At 47.0% G+C, this 24,065-nt stretch overlaps 1 protein-coding gene and 1 non-coding gene across 3 annotated transcripts in view; both read left to right on the top strand.

The window, feature by feature from the left end:
• The first annotated feature begins 6,238 nt into the window (after positions 1–6,238).
• Positions 6,239–6,343, top strand: LOC142832024 (U6 spliceosomal RNA). Its single transcript, XR_012907119.1, has one exon. It is a non-coding gene; the product is annotated as a U6 spliceosomal RNA (small nuclear RNA).
• Positions 6,344–11,840: 5,497 nt separating this feature from the next.
• Positions 11,841–24,065, top strand: part of Plekhm1 (pleckstrin homology and RUN domain containing M1) — a 54,477-nt gene continuing 42,252 nt past the window's right edge. For both annotated transcript variants that reach the window (XM_075990620.1, XM_075990619.1), the window contains exons 1-2: positions 11,841–11,952; positions 19,985–20,062. In XM_075990620.1, coding sequence (XP_075846735.1) covers positions 20,018–20,062 — 45 coding nt within the window. In that variant the 5' untranslated portion in view covers positions 11,841–11,952; positions 19,985–20,017. The remainder of the gene's footprint in view (positions 11,953–19,984; positions 20,063–24,065) is intronic.

Here is a 24,065-nt window from a genome sequence, read left to right as displayed (position 1 = left end):
TGGTGCCTCCAGAAATTCTTTTATTGTACAGGATTGTTTTGGCTAGCCTGGGTCTTTTGCTTTTCCATATGAAGCTGGGTACCGTTCTTTCGAGGTCTATGAAGAATTTTGCTGGGATTTTGATGGGCATTGCATTGAATCTGTTGGTTTTTCTTTTAACTACTAATAAAGTTCTGGATTATTCTTAGTTTCTTCTTAAATTCTTTCATTAGCTGGCCTAAGAACTCAAGAGGGGACCGCAGTTTCCCTGGTAACTTGTGGCGCTCCAAAGGGTGCCCTCTAAAATTCCCATTTACACATGGCAACCATGAAGGGAACCCCCCAAAAAAGTTCCTCTGAGGACAAAACGGGTTTCCACATGCCAGGAGAGTAGGTAAGCGCATTCCAGAGGCTCCCCCTCCAGTCCCTGTTGGGGAGATACAGCCTGCAGACTTATCCTCTGTCTTCCTGGGAAGGGCATTCTTCATTGTCCTCCCTCCTCAGCTGGCTTTATCGCTTTCTTGGGTGGCTTGCCTGCGCTTCTGGGTCTAGCTGTCAGCTGCAGGGCCAGGGGTTAAGTAACACTAGCTTACTCCTGCCTTCTCTCTCTGGCTCAGGATCCCTTTCTTTTTTCAAAAGGGGTGGCTGCTATTATGTAATGAATGTTTTCTGGGTGTGTCGAGTGCCACGTGCCACGTTAAGGTAAGGTCAAGTCCTTTCCTACATTAGACTAACAAGGTTTCATTGGATTTTCAAAGCCTTAGTTTACATGATGGCCTACTGGGTTCTAAAGAGAACTTTGGGTTTTCCTAGCCATGGACCTCCAACACTGGCCAGACGCTACAGGGAATGAATGCTTTGAGTCGGCTGGACCTGGGAGGCTCGTGTGAGGCTATAGAGGTCCAAGGGCCAAGACTGAGGGGTGGGGTGAAGATGGTGGCACAGATCCCACTCCGGATCCCAGTGACAGACTTCATTGTTCTAGACAAGCTGCTGCTGATGTGTGGGTTGAGGTTGTTGGGCCGGAGGTTAGGGTACTGGCTTTATGAGGTCTTAATGCAAAGCTGCCCGAGTCTCTGGCCCTGCTTTTTCCACACACTTAACTGTCCGCTTTCGCTGGTGTTTTTCTTTTTTTTTGTATTAGGTATGCTGTAGTTTATGGAGTCTGTTGTTGTTGTTGTTGTTGTTTTGAGGAAGAGCTTCTCTGCATAGCCCTGGCTGCTCTGGAACTAGCTCTATAGATCTGTCTACCTCTGCCTCCCAAGTGCTGGGAGTGTGAGCCACTAACCGCCCTACTAGATTATGGAGTCTTACATCCAAGTTATACGCACAGTAAACTACATGGAGCTCTCCCCATCCAGACAGCTTGACGCATAACTCTAAGTGAGGCATTCGCCCCAGGTACTTTGTTTCCTACACAGATCTTAACATGGGGAGTGGGTCGACAGATGGTAAAGTTGGAACAACACAAAACCCAGAGGGAACATACAAGGAAAATATCAGAAGTTCAATCCAGGAGGGAGAAAACGAAGCAGAGTTTGTGAGAGCCACCTGGTGCCTGGCCAGCCAGCCTGTCGATGAGGGGTCTGTCCTCAGCCCAGGCACACACCCTAAAAGAGGAGGTGTTTCGACACGTGAAATGACAGTTCTGATACCACCAACACCGAGCAAGGACATCAGATGACTCTCAGAAGATGGTGAAGCGAGGTGACCCATGGCTGGCACAGGAGAGGTGGCAGTTGGGAGGAGGCAGAGCAAGGCAGCCTGAGAGAGCCTGTGTAAACAGTTGAACTTGAACGGTTGGGTCTGGGCTGTAAGCGAGACATGTCTCTACCCGGCTCTAGGGAAACCTTGGTGGTGGGGCTGCAGGAAAAGGGATTGAGCATGCTCCATTATCATTCTGCAAGTCCCTCCTTCCCCAAAAATGTCACCTTATTTTATATTTGCAACATGTGTTAGTAGTGTCCCCTTCATGTGACAGGAGACAAGGGAATGTGTGTTCAGGACAATCAGTGGGGTCTGTGTGATGGAAGGGGAGACAGAACCTGGGGCCAAAGTCCCTAGCCATTCCCCAAGTTCAGAGCATCTCCATCTGATGTCAACATCACCCCCAAAACTGAATTAAAACGGCAAACACCTGCTCCTCACAATGTGTTTAGTTAAGAGCTCAGAAGTAGCTTTTCCAGCTAGGAGTTTTTGATGATACTGTTTGATCTGGGCCAGGGCTGTGGCCCCCCAAAAGAGAAGCTGCAGGATCTATCTACAAGGCGTTTTAGCCCCCGACATGGCTGACAAGCGGTGCTGGTTGCTGCGAGGGCCCCTCAGTTCCTGTCCACGTGGGTCTTTCCCCCCAAGCTACTTGACTACTTGACTGGTGGTTCCAGAGAGGTGGAGAAAAAAGAAGAGGATCTTTTTATGGTCTCACACTAGACAGCACTTAGCATCACTACTGACTCAGCACACGACCAGTTAAACGCCAATCAACAATCCCAGCCCACATCCAAGGGTAAGGGGGTGTTGCAGGCCATCTTCTGCTGAGAGGAAGAACAACCTCTTTCTCTACTACTCCTTCATACCAGCTTCTGCTAACTGTCAACAGAGAACCACAGGGAGTGGGAGGGGCATCATGAGCCCCACCCCCTTGGAACTGTTAACTGTCTCTAAAGCCACTGGGTAAGGGCAAGGGACTCAAGTATCCTTCTCCCTAACTGTTAACTGCCTGTAAATCCTCAGGGAGGGGCAGTCTTGTGGGCCCCTCTCTGGCTCCATGATAGGTAGTTTCGTGAGCTGACTTAGTTTTGTTTTGTTTCCTAGACAGAATTTCTCTGTAGCTTTAGAGTCTGTCCCGTAACTCGCTCTGTAGATCAGGCTGGCCTCGAACTCACCTGCCTCTGCCTCTCGAGGGCTGGGATTGAAGGCGTGTGCCACCATCACCCAGCTCTTGTGCAGGTCTTCTCAGAGCTGCTGAGAGTTCAGGATGCAGCTAACATGTCGTATCCAGCAGACAGCTTTCCTCAAAGCCACTTAAACTCTATGTTGCTCATTTTTTTACAAATCAGGTTTTCAGTAACGGTTATAATTTTCTACCCCCCAAAAGGATATGGCGAGTGTTCCCCCTCCTTTACACATGAGGTTAGGAGCATCGACTGCTTGTAAGCAGAAGCCGGAGTCACTGCCTTCGGTTCTGAAGTTTCCACATTTGAGGGAAGAGGATGCTAGACACCGTCTCTTGAAAGAGTCAAGGAATTTGTGGGCCTATTTTTAAACTGCCTGGGTGCAGGAAAAGCACCCTTTTTTCTGCCACCTCACTGATTCTCAGGACTTCTGACACCAGCTGGAGAGGGGCACACCACGCAATTTTCTAGCTCTCTGGAGACACCAGCTGCAGGTCCTAGACTCAGCTGGACTTAGCTCTACTGGAGTTAGCTAGTGCCAGACTGCTCAGATAAGGGCTCGGCTCGCCCGCAGTCCCTGTTCAGATGGCAGTCACAGTCCAGGTTGTCACTAGTGCATCCTACCAGCCTGACGGTCACCTCAGGGTGATCCCTTGCTAGGATGACTCAGAGCCCAGGAAAACAGTTCCCTTCCTACTGCTGACAAAGAATTCTGGGGAGCAGTGAACAGCCAGGGGAAGAGGTGCATAGGTGAGGTGAGCAGGGAAGGCTCCGGGAGCATGGTGCTGGGGGCAGAACATTCCTTCCCTGTGTTCATCAACCCAGAACCGTTGTGATCCCCATGTTTGGGGACTTTTATGGAACCCTTCATCATACAAGCCTGACTGACTTTTGAGACATGGTATTACTTTTATTTTAGCCCAGGCTGGCTCAGAATTGGTAAGCCTGCATCCTCAGCATTCTGAGAGTGGAGGGGTTCCAGTGTGTGTCCCCATACCTGGCCTGTTTGTGTCCACCTCCTTACCTCTCACCAGGACACATGGACTCAAGCCGACTATCTCAGGCATGCAGTTGTGGCTTGTTCTTGCTGATGACTAACCTTCACCCAGAAGCCCAGCAAAAGTGACCTTATCCAAACAAATGGTGCTCTGACCACAGTGAAAGTGTCCAGGTGATTTAGGAGCTCTGTGGCAGCAGCTGGGGAGCAGGTACCAAATACGTGTTTCCTGACATGGCACATTCCCTCAGACAAGAAACTAGAAGCCATTATTAACATTTCAAACAAAAAAAGACTATTTTAATTTCTTTAGTAGAGAACGTTAGTGTGTCCTTGTTTATTACAGTAAATCAATTGTACGAAAGAATTGGCTTCGTTATGACTTTCTGCTTTGTTTTATTGCTGATGATGTGCACCAGCTGTGCACAGTTTGTGCATGCGGATGCAGGTGTCCACAGAGGCCACAGGAGGGCATCGCATCCCCCTGGGGCTGGAGTTAAAGCTGGTTGCGAACCACCTGGCATGGGTGCTGGGCGCTGAGCTTTGCTCTGGGTAAAAGCAGCGCATGGTCTTTGGTCACCGGGCCATCTCTCCAGCCCCTTGGATAACACACTCTGATGGCACTCGCCTCCTCCACCGCCAGGTCATCTCTCCCCACCGGAGTTCCTACTTCCCTTCTGCAGAAGTCTGTCTTCTACTTTCGTGTCTCCAAAGGGATCTCGTCCAAGCCATTGGTGCTTTTTGCTGAAGGCTCTGGGGTGGTGGCAGCTGGTGAGGGGCTGTACCTCTTAGCTTTCAGGTTCCTTTGTCACAGCTGCTTTCCAGAAAGTCAAGGAGCCAGGTCATCTTTTGGAACACTGCTAGGGTCACTGTAGTCTCGTGGTCCCCAGGGGTGTCCAGGTGGCCTCTGGAGGTGCACATCACGACGGCAGAGGAGGAATCAGATGGCAGCCATCTCTTCTCTCCCTAATGCATCTCACACACGCGCACATTACCAGCAACACCTCCGGCCAGGGAGTCATGGAGTGTGTGCTTTCTCGGTTTCCCGGAACTGCACAGAATGAAGTGGCAATTTCCACTGGGTTGGTCCCACTCTGTACCACACCTCTACATCCAGGCGTGATGAGAAAAACCCCACTTGTACTCAAAGGTGCCCTGGTACCTACCACACTTTGGGCAGACAAATGGATGTTCAAGGCTCTGGAAGAGTAGGGAGGCCCACAAAGAGTTACATGGTGGAGGCCTAACTGTCAGAGACCCAGTGTCACTCTGGCCAGTTAGCAGGTAAGGTGGTGACTCCTGAGATGCCTGGGATGGAGCCTTAGTTTACTCTCTGTAACGAAGGGCAGATGATCTGCAGGCCACTGGGGGATGGGAGAGCGTCTATAAACAAGTGTCCCTTCTTCAGACACTGTCTGCGCAGGGCCTCGTGCTTGTTAGGAAGCTAGGCAAGATCTCCCTCCTGCACTGCCCTTTTACATGGACAGCACTGGGCTACTTATTTAAGCTGTGGGTCCTTCCCACCTCCCCTTCCCAGCCTCCTGCCTCCCTTCCGAAATCAGTCTCCAAGACAGAGAGATGTATTTATCAAGCCTTGCACACTCACTTTTACTACCAACTACTAACCACAGGTTAGGTAGGTGGCAAAGGTTCCCTGGTCTCTTCCATGCTGGAGGTCATCTGGGAGAGGTGTAAGTGAGGGGTGGGACAGAACAGTCAGTACAAGGAATGATGGTGTCGTTAAGTCTGACAGGGAGGCTGGGGTCCAACCTTCCAGCTGCCCCACACAGGCAACATTGCCCAGATGGACACCCACCTTGTAGCTTAGGGCCTCTTACCAGGCCCCGCAAGCTCTGACTCCTAATGTCTTGGGGTGAAGCTCTGTCATTTTGAGACCTGGACGATAGGAGAGAGGGGAACACAGCCTAGTCCCCAACCCTTGGAGTCGGGGTGGGACCTGAAGGCTACAGCAGAGGTGGAAAGAGGATAAAGTGGAGGATTTCTGTAAAATGGTGGCAGTGAAGGAGGGTCTGGTGCCATGTTGTGGAGAGTTTGGGATCTGCAGCTGAAGGAAACTGGGATTTTGGTCTGCAGATGCTATGAAAGCTTCAGAGGAAAGCAGATTCCCCAGGAAGATGCAGCAGTAAGGCAGACCGGGAGCCAGCCAGAGAGCTCAGTGCATCAAGGCTCAGCCAGGGAGTTCAGTCCTGAGTTCAGTCCCAGGAATCTACATGGTAGGGAAAAAAACCCAGCTCCTACAAACTGTCCATTTCCCTCCACATGCACACAGTGGCACGTTCCCTTCACACACACACACAACACACACACACACACATACACACACACAACCAAATTTCACTTTAAGCGCTCACTTTGGCAATATGTATAGTAAAATTAGAAAGATACAGAGATTAATAACACAACCACCCTGTACAAGGATGGCATACACATTTATGCAGCGTTCCTTGTATATATTAAATAATATATATGAATATATGTTAAATTTTACTGTGAAAAGACAAAGCCAAGAGACTTACCCATGGGCTACCAAATGTACTCTGGTCTTTTTGTTGTTGTTGTTGTGGGGATAAGGGGTTGACGTAGGGTCTCAACACTGTAGCCCAGGCTGGCCTTGAACTCACCTTGATCCTCCTGCCTCAGCCCTGTAAATAGTGGACTTCCTCTCTAAACTAATCATTCTTTGAGACAGCTCAGGCTGCTGTCCTACTACTATGTATAGAAGAAAGAATTTGACATTATGGCCCTACTGTTTAAAACACCTGAGTGCTGGGATTGCAGGACCGTGCCATCATGCCTCAGTGCTGGGATGGAACCCAGGGTTCACGAGCTGGACAATTACAACTGAGCTACATCCTGGACTTCTTATTATTGTGTATGTGGGGTAAGAATATGGCAGAGGGAGACAGTGCACATACAGAGGTAAGAGCACAGCTCTGTGGTGTTGATTCTATCCTTCAACCTTTATGTGGGTTCCGTTTATCAAACTCAGGCTTGCAGCAGCAGCAGCAGCAGCAACAGCAAGCACCTTTATCCACAGAACCATCTAGGTGCCCTGCCCTGGACTTCTTAACCACATTATTCCATGAGAACACAATAAGCTTCTCTCTTAGCCAACTATATGTTGGTTCTTTCTTTCAGTGTGAACTTATAACCTAACAAAAGGAATGAATTAGCCATTGCCACAGTAACTTGGTGGAACAAACCATTCTGGACTGTAGGGATTAGAACGAGAATCCTTTCTGGTTTTCAGCTGGCTATGTTAGTGACGCCATAATGCTGGCTGGTTTCCAACTCCCTGCAGCCCAGTTCCACCCTGTTGACTCTGTAACAGACTGGAGAAGCAGCAGGTACCAAAGAGAGGCTCTCCTGTGAAAACAGAGACCAACACAGCGTCAAGAAGCCTCTGCAAACACATGCTCACTTTGTTTATCTTGCCACTGGCCAATGCAAGTCAGTGGAGGAAGCCCAATGCCCAGAAACAGGAAAGGACAATCCAGCCACAATGAGACTGGATGCTGGGAAGTGCTGGAACTCCCTTAGCGTGCGAAGAGCCCTGGTTTGGAAACTGTATAACTGGGCTCATTCCTCTAGTGCTCACCATCATGACAGGAAGTGCCTGGTGAACTGAGTTCTCTATGGGGTCAGAATCCCTGACAGGGCAAGAACCATATCTCTTTCCTCTTTAGCCCCTTTCCTTCCCCCAGTGCTTAGCGCCAAGTTCTGCCTAGAGAATGACTCGGGAATATTCCCGAATGCGTTTCATTCTGTCCTTCAGCTTCCCCGTGTGACTCATGTGACTCATGAAACACAGACCAGTTTGTTAAAGGTTATTACATTCCGGACAATATTTCCCCAATAAACTGTAAAGAGACTGTGCCCTTTAGAGCCGAGGTCTGTGCCCAGAGGTGTCTGACACCAAATCCTCAATCTACTGCTACCAGGCTCAGGCCACATGGGTATAAAGGGTACCCTGGGACACTGACCCACGACAGTTGCTCCCTAGTCCCTACAAAGGGTTATTCAATGTCGAGCTATTTCAGGGTTAGGCCGATAAAGGGAAGAGATGGTGTGCGTGTCATGGGGTGTCTTGATTATAATTATTATAATATATATTATATAATATGCAGTGTGTGTGTGTGTGTGTGTGTGTGTGTGTGTGTGTGTGTATGATTTTAGATCTCATTATAAAAACTGATGGCCCTGACCTCCAGGACATTGGTAGTAGATTTTTTAAATGAGAAACTAGAAAAACCTACTTCTAAGTAATGTAAGGGTTGGGAAGTAAGGCTAGACCTGTAGAGCCTGTATCAGATAAGACCAAGCATCACAGGTTGTTTGTTTGGCTTTTGTTTGTTTTAGTTTGTTTAGATAGGGATTCTTTGTATTTCCGAGGCTGTCCTGGAACTCACTCTGTAGACCAGGCTGGTCTCAGGACTCGCAGAGATCCTCCAGCCTCTGCCTCCTGAGTGCTGGGATCAAAGGCGTGCCCTGCCACTACCCAGGTCAAAGTAATAGTTTATGTGTCTTTAATTTGTAGTTTTCCATCTGAGTCATCACCTGTGCCCTCAAACATTCAGATCCAGTCAGTCTACAGTTGTGGAGGGGGTTCACTCCTGCTGAGAGAATTATTGACCTGGTAATCCCCAAATGAGATGAGCAGACATTGTGCCCTTGGCCTTTAGATGCTGAAACCCAGGGTGAGTTGAACCAAAGCTCAGGCCAATAGAGCTTGGGATTGGGAATAGCATTTGGTGGACAAGCCTGCCTAAATTCCATCCCCACATAAAGGTGGGAAGAGAGAGAATATAAAAATCATCTACAGACCTACACACATACACGCACACACACACACACACACAGAGAGAGAGAGAGAGAGAGAGAGAGAGAGAGAGAGAGAGAGAGAGAGAGAGAGAGAAATTGGGGTAGATTATAAAAGAAGTTTATAATCCAGCTACTCTGTGTACTCTTTTATTATGCTTTTAATTAAAGTAATTTTAAATCTAAATATACTTTGATCATATTCTTCCCTCCCCTAAGTTGTTCCAGATCATCTCCTCCCAACTTTAAAGTTCTTTCTCAAAAAAACAACAAAAACCTTCCAAAACTACAGAGAAACCCTGTCTCGAAAAAAAAAAAAAACAATATTACAATAATACCAAGAAAACAAAACAACACTCAAAAATAAAAGTAAAACTGTAACCAAATAAAAGCAAACAAAAAAAAACTATGGAGTCCATTATATGTTGGTCAACTACTCCTGAACATGAGGCCTGCCCTGGAGTGCTTGATGTTCTCCATTGGAGAAAACCCATTTTCCCTCTCCCAGCCGGTATAAATGACAGTTCGGTTGTTAACCTTAACCCCAGTGGCTAGGTTTTCATTCATTTTTTAAAATTATTTTTAATTTATATGCATTGGTGTTTTGCCTAGATGCATGTCTGTATGAGGTTGTCAGATTCCTGGAACGGGAGTTACAGTTGTGAGCTGCCATATGGGTCCTCTGGAAGAGCAGTCAGTGCTCTTAACTGAAGAACCATCTCTCCAGTCCTTCATTCATGTTTTAAACACAACAAAATAAAATATAACAAGGTAAAACAGAAACTACCACATCAAAGGACAAATGAACCAAAGGAAAAGAATCCAAGAGAAGGCACAAGAACCAGAGACCCACTTGTTTGCACACTCAGAAATCCAATAAAAGCATAAACTGGAGGCCATAAATATAAACATAGAGGTTCTGGTACAGACCCATGTTCACAATTCCTCAGGAAGGTGGGAATCTACCTCAAAACACAGTTATACCAGTCTAGGGCATATCCCCAGCCCAAATAACGCTTTAGCCTACCACAAAGACACTTGTTCAACCACGTTCCTTGCTTCTCTATTCAAAACAGCCAGAAACTGGAAACCATCTAGATATTCCTCAGGAGAAGAACGGATAAAGAAAATGTGGTACATTTACAAAGTGGAGTACTACTCAGCCATTTTTTAAAAAATGACAACATGAAATTTATAGGCAAATGGATGGAGCTAAAAAAAAAATCATCCTGAGTGAGGTATCCCAGACCCAGAAAGACAAATATGATATGTATTCAGTTACATGTGGATATTAGCTGTTAAGTCGGTGATATTCAATCTACAAATTCACATAACCACAGAGGGTAGGTATAGAGTAAGGGACTAGAGGGAGCAGACAGATCTTGTTAGGAAAGGGTTATGGGCAGATGGAAGAATGGAACAGAAGAATCAGCTGGGAAGGGGAGAAGGAGAAGACATTGGGAGAGGCAACTAAAATAAGACGCATTTGAGGGGTAGTATGAAAACCTAGTACAGGATAAACTTCCATATATGAAGGCAACTTAAACAGAATCTCCAAATAACATTGGACACAGAGTCCCACCTGGCTATCTCTTGTCACCAAATGAAACGTCAGTACAGGGAGTGGATTATATCTCACTGAGTTGTTGGCCAAAGGGACCCATGGACATCCTCAAACAACCCAGGGTGTTGCCAAGACTCTGTGTTGCTGTCCCCAAACCGACAGCAAGGTCCCATTGCTGAACAACACCTACGCAACTCACTGAACCTGGAGACGAGGATCTGGTGCCTATATTGAGCCTTCGCCCCTGTGTTCTAGCGCCTTTCGTACAGGAAGGTACTTTGCACACTACCAGATGTGAAACCAAACACCAAGCCTGCAATAAACCCTATCATCTACAATGATGCACTGCTTGCAAGGTATGCTAGGGCAACGGCGGCCAAAGCTTGTGGGTGTAACCAACCAGTAACTAATTTGACTTTAACTTCAGATGGAACCCATACCCGATGTGCTTGGGGTGACCAAGAACCAGAGACTAAATAGAGACCTAGGGTAAAACCAAATACTAGTCTTTAAAAAGATGTAGTGATAAAATAAATCCTAATGATACTTGCTATAATCAGATCGGTGCCTTGGTCAGCCATCATCAAAGAAACTTCCTCCTGCACCAGATGAGAGCAAATATGGAGACCCACAGCCAGAGAGTGAGAGGCCTTGAAACATTCAGCCCCCAAATGGGAAGCCTCCATCAAATCCCTCCCCTTGGAGCTCAGGGAACCCCACGGGAGAAACAGAAAGGGTATAAGAGAAGATGGAGGACACCAAGGCCTTCTTAATCAACATGAGCAAAGCTCATATGAACTCACAGAGACTGAAGCATATTCACTATGGCATGTTCTTAAGGATTCTCTTTAACAGTCCCCACCTCTGTGGCCCGCACTTAGGTCCTGCATTCCCTTTGGGGCAAAGTCTGCAAGGGTATAGTTCCTACACCGCCTGCCCTGCCCTATCAGCCACGCTCCTGCTGACAGTTGTCTTCGGGAGTCCATTAGGAAAGACAGGTGTCACTTTCTGTAATGGAAAAAAAGCAATTAAACTGTGAGAAGACGAAAAGCTGGTCCTCCGGGCTTCATGCCTCAAGGGGCTGACCGCAAGCAAATTAAACTAACACATCGAAGGGAGCGCTCAGGGAGATCACGTGGTATAAGACAAGCCAAACCAACTGTTTCCTGGCTCCGGAAAACCAGATTGTAAGGACCCAGTTGGGTCCAGGATCTGCCCACTCCAGTACTAATTCCCTTGCGGAGGCACTGGGGTTAGTGGTGCCACAAGTGTGCATTTTCGGCTTAAGGAGACGAAACGACAGCCCCCAAATCGCACAGATGGGGTTGAGGGTCAGGCCTGATGCGGATCTGCTGGAGACAGGCGGCCCGGACGCTCCGAGTGGCTCAGCCTCTCTGCGCTGCCCAAAACCCGGGGTCCGGAGCCGCAGGACCGCCCGCCTGCACTGACACCCTCGCCGGGCAAAGACAGGTAAAAGCTTTCGGCCCCGCCCCCTGGGCTTCTCTAGGCCTCATGATTGGCTTCGCGGGTCGGAGGCGGGGCCGGAGAAGCGAACCAACGTGATGGCGTCAGACGCTGCGCGCCGCTTCCTGTTGTCAGTGTCGCTGGAGCCGCAGCGTCTGCTGCAAGCTGAAGGGTCGCGGTCCAGGGAGCTCCGCCTGCTGCTCCTGTTCCCTATGGTGAGTCTGGGTCTGGGCGTGAAGGGAAGCAAGGGGCGGCGGGCCGTGACGCGAACCGGCGGTGGGTCTGCAACCTCGCGGCCGCTCGCGACCTCTAGGTGCCTTGATCCTTGGGGTGGGAACCTCGGCCCTTCGCTGCCCGGGCCTGCTCCCACCGCAGCCAGCGGCCACCCTGTCCCTCCCCTTGGTCTCCACCGCAGCCGACCTCAGCCCCGAGCCGGGTGGGACCCCTTACCACCGGTCTTGCGTAAGTGTCGCCTCCCTAGTGACCCCTCTTTAGCCCAGTTGCAATCCAGTCCCAGCCACATCCCTTCGTCACCTCAAAGTTCAACATCACTCTCCTCGCTCAGCTCGTCTGTACCTTCCCTCGCCCCTCCATTCTGGCTCAGGTTTCTTGTCGCAACCTCTCAAGGTCTACTCCGTCATCCCACCCTACGTCTGTCCCTCCAGTTGCCCCACCACTATAGTGGTCTCCTGTTGAACTGTCATCTCAGCTTTATTGCAAGTCTCGTGTGCTTCTTGTCCTTACAGGCTCTCACCCTAACTTCCTAGCGGACCATAGAGGTAATTTCTCTCTGGCCTTATCCCGAGGACACCGTTCTGCCTAAATCTTTTTTAACTGTCCCAACTCTGATGCCTCGGTTCCTGCCACCTTTCTCCAGTCCTTTTGTTATTTTAGATTTAATATATGCTTATTAATTCTTTGAGAATTTCATACATGCATGTAATGTACTTGGATCATAATATCCCCCTCCCCCCGCTCATTCCTGTTAGTTTGACTTTTTTGATTGTTTTTTTTTTTTTTTTGAGATAGTGTCACTCTATTTAGCCTTAGCTGTCCTGGCCTCAAACTCACAGAAATCCACCTGCCTCTGCCTTCCAAGTGTTAGGATTAGAGGTGTGGGCCACTACTCCTGGATGTAGTTTTGTTTTTTTCCTTTGGTTTTGCACAGTAGGGGAGAGGTATGGGTGTTTGATGTTATGTTTTGGTCTTTGTTTTGAGACAAGGTCCTTCTAACTAGCCAGAGCTAGCCTTGGACTTCTGGCCCTTCCTGCCTCCACCTCCCAAGTGCTGGGATGGTAGGCATGAGCCACCATGTCTGGCTTCCAGGAGTTAGTTACTATTAACTAAATTTAACCAACCTTTGTCGATTCCTTTCCTGATCCAGCGCTCTCTCACTTGGGGAACTTGGGGCACAACTCCCTACCTGTTGTGCCTGCTGTTCTTCATCTCCACGTCTGTTCCTTGCCCAGAGAGCAGCGAAGTAAACAGCCGAATTGGTGTCTGTAGGCACTCAGTTGGTAAATGAGTATAGAGCTTACTCCCTCCACAGGGTTTCTTTGTAGCTTTGGAGCCTGTCCTAGAACAGGCTGACCTTGAACTCACAGAGATCTGCCTGCCTCTGCCTCCCGAGTGCTAGGATTAAAGGCGTGCACCACCACTGCCCAGCATTCCCTCCATTCTTGAGTGTGAGGTTTTTCCTGGTGTCTGCTCTCCTCAATGGGTCTCCACAGATGGCTCTTCTGACATTCATATTAAATCATTTGTGCCTGCTATTGTAATGGTGGGTGCCCTTCAAATACCTGGAAGATGAGAGACGGCCACTCACCCAGCTCGTTCATCCTGGGGCAGTGGAAACCAGCCCTGCTTTTTGGCTGGTGTTCAGTGGAGAGCCTCAGGAAGCACCGTGGAGTGGGGTGTGATCACAGAGCCCTGCCCATGTGTCCTAGCACCTGTGAGGACTAAGTCTCCCAGTGTTCCCTTCTGCATAGTTCCTTTCCCATTATTGAACCCAGGGACATGGTGGCCTTTAGAAGCGTGTTGTAAGCCGTGAAGAGTACAGGCGAGTGGGTCCTGGATAGGCTGAAGGACTAAGGTGGATCACAGGGGCTGTAAAATCGCTTCTGTTTTTGTAGGTCCTGGATCATTTACTCTTTAGCCACCACAGCTTGTAGGAACACGTGAGGGTGAGTTACCTGTCAGGAGTTGAGATAGATGGATGCCTTTAAGGTCCTGCCTGTGCTCAGCATTTATAGGCCCCCTGGCGACTTTTTGGTATATATTTTCTTCAGGTTCGGCTGGGCTTGCTTCAGGAGGATCAGCTATCTATGATCGCACATCCTCCCCTGCCCCAACCCCCATCCTCAGTACTGGGGATTGAATCCAGGATTTTGTACACACCCTTCCAGCCTTATTAGCAGTTGTAAGGGCCCTAAGAGACTGTCATCGCCACCGTGAGTGGTCTCTTTCTTTGAAGATTGAATGCAATTCTGTCTTTAATATCCTCTCCTATTGGTGCAACTTTCAGAATGACTTTTGGCCTGTTGACCACATAGCCTACTGGCAGAAATTCCCCAGTAGCCCTACTACATCTAAGTGGCATGTCTCAATTCCCACAGCCTGTCAAAGAGATGTACCTGTTCTTTATGCCTCACTTTTGTTGATTAAGTCATTCAAGAGTTGGATTTGTTGTTGTTTGTTCTTTTCCTTTTTGATTCTTTTGAGTACCAGTGTGTGCATAGTCCTAGGTACTACAAACACTGCGGTGATGGGGCTGGAGAGATGACCCAGTGGTTAAGAGCACTGACTGCTCTTCTAGAGGGCCCGGGTTCAATTTCCAGCACCCATATGGCAGCTTACAACTGTCTGTGACTCCAGGATCCAGTACCCTCACACAGATATACATACAGGCTAAAACACCAATAAAATATTTTTTTTTAAAGAGGAAGGAAGCACAGTGATGAATGAGTCTCTCAAAGTTCTTGTTTTCATTCATTCATAGTATACGCATCGTTAGGACCCTATAGCATAGCTAGATACAGTGACTCCCACTGGTAACTCTAGAACCCAGGAGACAGAGTAGAGAGTTCAAAAGCTTTCCCAATGAGTTTAAGACCATCCTACACTGCATTTGAGTGCAAGGTCAGCTTATGCTACACAGCAAGACCTTGTCTCAAAAATAAAGAATTAAGTACTGGGGGTATAGCTCAGTGATAGAGCACTTGCTGGAGTACAGAGCCCTGAAACATATGAAAGCCAGGATGGTTGGCCAGGCCTTGTAATCTCTACATTGAGGGAGGAGAGAGCAGGAAGAAGATGGCTTTAAGTTGAGACCAGCCTGAACTACACAGTGAGGTCCTGTCTTGAAAAACAAAACAAAACAAAAACCAAAGAGGGCAGAAGGAGGAGTCCTATACTGCATGGAACAAGAGATGGGCGAGATGGGTGGCAAGTTGGAAGGAAACGTGTCCAGCAGGACAGGTGCCCTCGCCTACCTCGCGTTGGCTCTGACCTCTCACCCTCCAGCAGCATTTAATTTGAAGTTGTCGCTTCAAAGCTTGTTCTCTTTACCCCGTCCTAGCCCTTCGGGACACTTGTCTGGAGATCAGCTTTCTTCCGAAGGAAGGGCATGCTGTGTACCCACTCAGCGCTCACATGCCTGAGAGGTCAGCTGCCTTCTGAATCAGAAGATAACTTTGTCGTGCTTTTCCAGCTGAGATACTATGACTCACCCGCTAGTCTCGCAGCTGGATGGCACCGGCGCAGGGCTGGTCAGAGTAGCAGGTGTATGATTCAGGCAGTAGGACAGGGCTGTGGAGTGACTGAGGTGTCTCCCAGAGACACCTTGCTGGTCACTGATGGGTATAGAGATGAATGGATACTGCGAGCAGTGGGGCCGTGTTAGCCACTCTCTAAATCTCATCTGAGCCATTTCTCTCCTTTCTTCCTCAGAGTGTAGATGAAGATAACTGTACTAGCTAGGACTGGGGCAAACCCTTCCCGTGTTGGACATTTAAGACGGGAGTTCTGAAACTTGGGTGTCATGGAGAAGACCTGGGCTCGGCTGGTTGGGGCTGTAAATTTGTCTGGTAAGATTGTGTCTTACTGCCAGGCGGCGGTGGCGCACGCCTTTAATCCCAGCACTCGGGAGGCAGAGGCAGGCGGGAATCTCTGTAAGTTCAAGACCAGCCTGGTCTACAAGAGCTAGTTCCAGGACAGACACCAAAGCTACACAGAAAAACCCAGTCTCAAAAAAACAAAAAACAAACAAACAAACAAAACAAAACAAAACAAAAAGATGGTGTCTTACTGCCTTTAGTTCTCATTTGATAGAATGGAGCTTCTGAGTTCTTTTGGCCGAGACAGCTTGAGCTGTAGAAAGGACTAAGGAGACCTGGGATTTCTGTTCTGTACCTGTTTCTGCTGAGCCTCTGTGATCCACTAAAGTGGAGACAACCATTTTCCACAGGACTGTTCTAAGCATTAAACAAAGTTGGAGAATGAAATCAGAGAAGTTTGTTCATACTGGAAAACCATGCCTGGGGTAGAGGCAGAGCTGGTATAATTTGGAGCCGCCTTTCCCCTGCTAACTTCTCCCCAATAATGGTGGAGACCCTCAGTACTGTTGCCCAAGTTTTCTCTTTACTCCTTCTGCATGGGCATCCTCCTGAAAGCCAGTCTTGTCCTTGGTGTCAGTGAAGAATAGGCGAGGAGAGGACGCAACAGCAGTCCCACGTGCTGGGAGGTTTGAGGTTCGAGCCACCAGGCGGGCAGTGGATCTCTAACCCAGCAGTCAGAACAGCTTCCGTGAGTGAGTGCATTCTTGTCTCCGTGAAGCACTGTGGTTTAGACAAAGTAACTGGTGTTTTAGCTTCTTTCATAGAAGGGCAAAGGTGCTGAGCATGGTGGTGCCTGTCTTTAGTTCCAGCCCTGGGGAGACCAGAGGCAGGGGAAGCTCTGCATTCAAAGCCATTGTGGTCTGCAGGACATCCAGAACTAAATGACTCAAAAAAAGAGGGGTGGTTAAGGTATGCTGAGTGATCATCTAAACCTGAATGTTTTTATAACCTATTTCCTGAATTGTGAAATGGTTGCTTTGGGCTCCTGAGCTAGTGTCAATCATTTTGTGGCTTTTCAGGCAGTTTCAGGCAATAGTCAGTTACTTCTCTCCGCTTGGGACCTGTGTACTCTGGCTTTCTTAACTTCAGTTTATTTTGGTTTGGTTTAGTTTGCATTTTGTTTTGTTTTAATCACTTTATTTTATGTGTATGTGCGTGTGCCAGAGTGTAGGTATGTGTGCCATATACGGTGACAGAAGAGGGCATCGAGTCCCCCAAAACTGGAGTTGCAGGCTGCTGTAAGCCACCGTGTGCATGCTGGGAACCAAATCCCAGGCTTCTGCTGGAGCAGTAAGTGCCGGTAATTGCTGAGCCATCGCTCCAGCCCCTAGTTAGGTTTTTTGAGATGATGTCTGTAGCCAGGCTGGCCTGGAACTCCCGATATGACTGAGAAGGGCCCTGAACTCAGCAATCATCTTGCCTCTGCCTCCTCCCTTAAGTGCTGAGATTACAAGAATAAGCCCACCATATTGGGATTTGTGTTTTGTTTTAGCATGGTTTTGGTTTTCTGAGGCAGGTTGTCATGATGATACTGAACTCCTATTTCTTCTACCTCTATTTCCAAATACTGAGATCACATGGCCTGGGGTGACTTTGTTTGTTTTTAAAAGCTATTACTGGGCCATAGCCCTTATTAATAACGTGAGTACACTATTACTTTCAGCTAATCAATTCCCGGAGCTCTAATTGACATACTGTTATTTACATTGCTGAGGTCTAAACCCTAGGGTCCAATTCACCCTGGCCCACAGAAGAGCAGCTGGAGTTTGAGGGCTAGGTCTGGAACAGCCAGACTGAGACAGAGAGGCTTGGGCCCTGGAAGTACGGGGCCTTGGCACCTCAGCAGCTGGATCTTGTCTTCTGGGCTGCACAGGGTAATGTGGAAGGAACTCAACCTCCAGGACAGGCATGTTGTGAGGGGTGACTGCTTGACCACAGCAAATACCTTTTCTGCTATCCGGGAAACCAGAGTTTGAAGCTGGTCTCCTGAAGGCTTGGGAATCCCTGGGGAGGAGAAACAGAATGTGAAAGAATGAAGCCACAGTTTTTAGTCAGAGCCTTTGTAGTCAGCCAAGAGCTCTCCTGGCAGCCTCTCCATAAGGGCCATGCTCTCCACACAGAGGTCCACCATCCTGTACAGTTGTTACTGCCTTCTAGGGAAGGCGGAGATGGGCGTGGTCCCATCCTTGAGGACCACCCTGTTTCTCTACTCCAGGTCTACACTCCTCTCTGTCTTGAAGTCCTTCCTGCCAGACTGCCCAGAATGTTCCTTGGTGCTGCAGCTGGAGTACCCCCAGTCCCACTCGAGGTCTAGCTGAAGAGAGCATTTACCTAGGAGCCCGGGTTTCCTCGGAGCTGGGGTTGGCATTACTCTGAGTGGTGAAGCCAAGCCCCCGCTGTTTTAAATGTGGCCTAGACCTGCTTCAACTTCCCTGTCCTCCTTCCTCTATCAGGTAGAAATCACGAAATGGCATCCGTTGGGGGATCACAGGAAACCTGTAAACAAGGCTCTTGGTGTAGCATCCCTTGCTGGTGTTAAAGGCTTTGTGTTATAATTAAGTGAGACAGCATAAACATTTGCTCTGTAGAGTTCCCTAGACACTTGTTTGCCTATGAATGTGCCTACCCAGCCTGAGTGCTCAGGCTTGGGCCAGGGGAAGAAGGCACCTGGCCCTTGGAATCTTCAGCCGTGGATCCATACGCACACTGTGGGTAGTGGCAGTCTCTGCTTACGGTTTGTAGCTGCAGTCACCAGAATGACAGAAACCATTTCTACCCAAACACCATGTTCAGACCTTGCACCTGAGAGAAAATGCTATGCTTCCTTGGTCCTGCCTAGTTAGTAAATTGTGATGTCAGAACCCACGCTGGTCATTTACATATTTATCTGTGACACCCAGACTAAAGATTTGCAGCCCAGTGCAGAAGCAGAAGTGTGGAGAGACTGCTCTCTCCCAGAACTGCTTCAGGTGTGCTTAAAACCCTGGACTGGGTCAGGAGTGGAGAACAAGACCAGCCGTGAATGTGAACTGTGAGGCCTAGCATGTGATCCCCACCAGTTTGTAGCCTCTTCAGTGAAAGCCCCTCCCTCCTTCATGCCCTGGCAGGCCTTCTAAAGTTTCCGCGTTCACAACCCCTTCTGCCTGAGAATGTTTACATGACCCAATAGGTAGGAGTATAAGGTAGACAAATCAAACATGTAATAATAATAAAGCATAAATAAATCAATTTAAAAATGTCTTGGTATATATGCGATTTGTACGGTTTATTGAAGATTAAAACAAATTGCATACTGATAAGATGGCTGTGCTTATTTATCCATCAAATTTAGGCTGTAATAAATTGATACTTATGTGCTGAAGAAATATTCAAAGCCTTTGTTTTTATAATTAAGCCATTATGTTTCTATAAAAGCAGAAAGTTTTGTACAATAAACACTGCACGTTGTCTCAAATCTGGGCTGAGAGCTGGATGCGGTGGTGCACACCTTTAATCCCAGGGCCCAGGAGGCTGAGTCAGTATCTCTGTAAATTTGAGGCCATAGCGGTCCAAGACAGCTAGAGCTACATAGAGAGACCCTGTCTAAAGGGGAAAAGGAGATTGGCTCAAACCTGAGGTTGTCCAGGCAGTGCGCATGATGATGTCTGATGATGTATGGCGAATTCCTGTATAGTGCAGAACACGTGTTGCATGTTCAGAACAGCGGATGAAGTCGTGTGATACAACTCACATGACCTCTGCCAGAAATACTTCAGATTCGTGAGACACTGATTTTGAATTAACTTTTAGTTGTTGTGCGTTTAGAAACCTTTCCTGTTGGTAAGTTCTTGCAACCCCTACATTCAGTGTGCCACTTGATCGGGGCTTCAACCCACTGTTGGAGAAGCTTTGCAAATTCCTATCTCACAGACCCTGACTTTCTATACAGATTTTGGTGTGAGGAGCTCTTGCCTGCCATTTGTGGTGCAAGGGTTTCACCCCTCCCAAGGGCTGAGCCTCTGGCCTGTCTCCTTCCTTAAAATCCAGTCTCAGTTTAGTGACCAGGTCTGACTGCCTGGTGCCTGTTGGGAGGGGCTGTGGTTGTGGGGGTAAGTTGGGAGCATGTTCATCTAGCCTTCTTCTGTCCCTGCAGGTGTCATGTGAGCTAGCTGCTGCCTGAGTGGAAATGCTCTCAGTGGAGAGTGGGCTGGACCCTCGGGCTACCATCCAGGTATGTGGGCAAGATAGGGTCAAGGTGGGAAGGGCTGTCCAGGGCCACCATTTCATCAACTTTTCCCTTTAAAAGATTCCAAAGCTATGGAGAAACCCTGTCTCGAAAAACCATAATAATAAATATAATAATAATAATAATTTCTTTAGGGTAAAACCATAATAATAATAATAATTTCTTTAGGGTCTCATGTAGTAGCCTAGAATGGCCTTGAACTCACTTCATAGCAAAGGATAAACTTCTGATTCTCCTGCCTCAACCTCCAAGGTGCTGGAATTTCTGGCATGTATCACCATCTCCAGCTTCCATCTACTTTTCTTATTTTGAAATAACCGAGCCAGTCAACAAGGAGCTACAGTCCACAGGGACCTGCCTCTCCTCTCCTGGCCACTAGAGGGTCGGCTCTACCCGTCTCCCTGTTGGCTTCCAGCTAGGCCTTCGCAGTTACCCCTGTCCTACCTGAGCCCTGTGGAGCTGAAACAGAGCCCTGGCTTCCTAGCAGGGGCTGCACAGACCCTGGAGGTGTATGTCTGGTTATCCCTGCTTTCCATGATACAGCACCTGGTTGGCACTCAGTTAGGAATAGTTTGTGTTTTTTATATAATCTAATAATATATTTGAAATAGTGTTTACAATTCAACTCCAGGATTAAAATCTTTGCTTTAAAGGACACTATTCATAAAGTGTTGAGGGAGAAATGAAAAAGAAAAGCTGTTATCTCTGATAAAGGTCTAGTATCTAGAATATGGAGAGAACTACTTCAGCTCAGCAGTTAAAAGATAATCTTGGGACTGGGAAATGGCTGTTCAGTTGCGTGTGCTGACACAAAGCCCTAAGTTTGGAATTCTAGAACCCACATAAAAGCCAGTCCTGGCAGCCTATGTCTATAATCCCAGTTGCCGGGAGGGTAAGGGCTGACAGATCCCCAGAGTTCATTGGCCAGGTAACCTATGAATTGGTGAGCTTAGGTTCAGTAAGAGACCTTGTCTATAAAAATAATGCGTAGAAGGACTAAGACGCTCAACATTGACTTCTTGCCTCCACATACATGTGTGCACTCAACTACCCACACTGACACATATACGCGCACACACCACACATAAAAACAAGTTATACAGAAGACAAAGGATTTCTCCAAAGAAGATATGCAAATGACCAGTAAATACACAAAATAATGCTTATTACCATTAGACCCAGGGAAATGTAAGGCAAAGCTATGGGAAGGTGCTACTTCACACCATGAGGGTAGCAGTCATCAGAAAGACAACAGCAAGTGCTAACAAAGCATGAAAAGTTGGCTCTCCTCTAGTCTCTGGGAATTTAAAATCGTGGTTACTTTGGTAGACAGCTCAGTGTTTCATAGAAAATTTAAATGGAGCTTTTGGGTTGTTTTTTGTTCCTTTTCTTTCTAGTGTTGGGGATGAAATACAGGATCCCACAGATGTAGGCAGTGCTCTACCCGAGCCACATCCCCACCTGGCATAGGGAGCATAGGTTTTATGTGATGTGACAGTTTGGGATCTTCAGGCAGGTTTTACTATGTAGTTTAGGCTGCCCTCCGAACTCACAGGAAAGGCCTCAGCCTGTAAGTGTCAGGATTGCAAGCCTGTGCCGTCGGGCGAGCTCTATGACTTACCATTTCTAGACCTGGAATGTGGATACAAACACTCCGTAGCTCTGTAGGCAAAAAGTGGGAACAAGCCACGTATTCCTCTTCTTATAAATGGCCAAGTAAAGCATGGTATATCCATGCAGTTGGATATACTTGATGATAAAAAGAAATTAAATACCCAGATGTGCTATAGAATAGATAAGCCTTGAAAAAAACATGCCAAGTCAAAGAAGCCAGACTCAAGTCATATGTTGTATGTTTCCATTTCTTTGAAATGACCAGAATAGATAAATCTCTAGAGGCAGAAAATAGATTATCCTACAGCTGCTCCACCCCACCCCCAGCCACCGATACATACTTTGCTTCAGTGGTGTTGAAATGCTCTAAAATTAGCTAATGGTAAAGGTTGCACAATTCTCTGAGAATACTAAAAACCACTGAACTTTATTTCCTTTTCCAAAACTTTCTACATTCTATTGATGTTAAATCTTCAGATCAAAGAAATTCAATGAACTCTAGAATAAATACAATAAAACCATTTGGGTTTTGTTTGTTTAGGACTACATCTATGATTTAAAGTGATAATAAAAAATAATGCTGGGGAGATTTTTACTCTTTGGGGATCTTTGCTCTTTTGGTGGGCCCGCCACCCAGCTCCCAAATAAATCACACGGAGATTTATACTTCCTTATAAATGCCCAGCCTTAACTTGGCTTATCTCTAGCCTGCTTTTCTTATTATCCTGTCTACCTTTTGCCTCTGGGCTTTTTCCTTTTTTTACTTCTGTGTATCTTACTTTCACTCTTACTGTGTGGCTGACTGGGTGGCTGGGTCCTAGTGTCCTCTCTGATTTGGAATGTTCCTCTATATATATGCTGTGAATATGTTTTATTACCATCGGTTAATGAAGAAGCTGATTTGGCCAATAGCCAGGCAGAATAGAGCCAGGCGAGTAATCCAAGCAGAGGTACTGGGAGAAAAAAGGCGGAGTCAGAGAGATAGATGCCCGCAGCTGCTGGAGAAGCAAACGTGAAATAACTCCAAGGCCACGTAGCAATGCATAGTTTAATAGAAATGGGTTAAGTTGAGATGTAAAACCTAATTAGTATTAAGCCTGAGCCATTGGCCAGACAGCTTGTAGTCAATATTAAGCCTCAGAGTGGATATCCAGGAACTAAAGAACAAGAGAGAAATCTCCAGTTACACCTCTCTCCTTTTCTTGTTCTTTCTCCTCTTTCCCAGATTTCTTCTTCTATTTATATTCTCTGCCTGCCAGCCCTGCCTATCTTTTGTCCTGCCTCGCTATTGGCTGTTCAGCGCTTCACTAAACCATCAGGTGTTTTAGACAGGCAAAGAATCACAGCCTCACAGAGTTAAACAAATTCATCATAAACAAAGGCAACATATCTTTATATCGTTAAACAAATGTTCCACAGCATAAACAAAAATAGCATACCTTAAAACAATATTCTACAACATTTCTCCCTTATATAAATAAAAAATGAAAGATTTTAACTGGGCAGTGGTGACGCACGCCTTTAATCCCAGTGCTTGGGAGGCAGAGGCAAGCAGAGCTCTGTGAGTTTGAGGCCAGACTGGCGTCTAGAGCTATTTCTAGGACAGACTCCAAAGCTACAGAGACATCTTATCTCAAAAAAACAAAAACAAAAGAAGAAAGGTTATAACTTAAACATAGTAAAATGGTATACAACAAAATAATTATCAAGTAAGAATTAATTTACAATATTCAGTCCATTCGCATTTAGCAAATTCAGAGAAAATACATTACCTATCTTAGTGAAATCAAAATTTCATACCTGACCTATTTTCTTTCATGATTAAAGAAAACTGCAGCTATAACTAGTCTTCAACTCCACCTGAGACCCCAGAGGGAATTAATATTACCTAAGTAAACAGGAAGTTTATTGCAAGTGACTTCCAAGACTTTAGAAATGGCAGAGACATATGGCTGCCTGGACCGTCACCCAGAGTTCCTCTGCAGCATTGGGGCATCCATCTTCAGCCTACAGGCCTAGAGTATTTGCTTTGCTTTTCAGCAGAGCAAGAATTTTGAAGGACCGTCCTGCTTTGTTTAACCAAATTCACTAGTCTTTTTCCTGTGTCCTGCATGTCCAGTCTACACGTACATTTTCAGCAGTCAAAGACAGAAGCAGTTTCTTTGCCCAGTGACTAACCTTGTCACAATGAAAGCAAACTCCATAAGGAGTTTTTTCAATGCCCATCATCCCTCAAGTAAATTGGCACTGCCAGGAGAAACCTTAGGTTAACAAAAATTTTTAAATCCCATATCTTTAGGTCATTGAAATGTTTGAAAACCATTCATCTATCTAAAATGTATCTCTGTATGACCTAGAAAACATGCCTAACATA

Source organism: Microtus pennsylvanicus, chromosome 11 (genome assembly GCF_037038515.1).
Source record: "Microtus pennsylvanicus isolate mMicPen1 chromosome 11, mMicPen1.hap1, whole genome shotgun sequence".
NCBI classification, from domain to species: Eukaryota; Metazoa; Chordata; class Mammalia; order Rodentia; family Cricetidae; genus Microtus; species Microtus pennsylvanicus.
The sequence above is the reverse complement of the archived record's forward strand: the minus strand, read 5'-3'. Positions and strand labels throughout refer to the sequence as shown.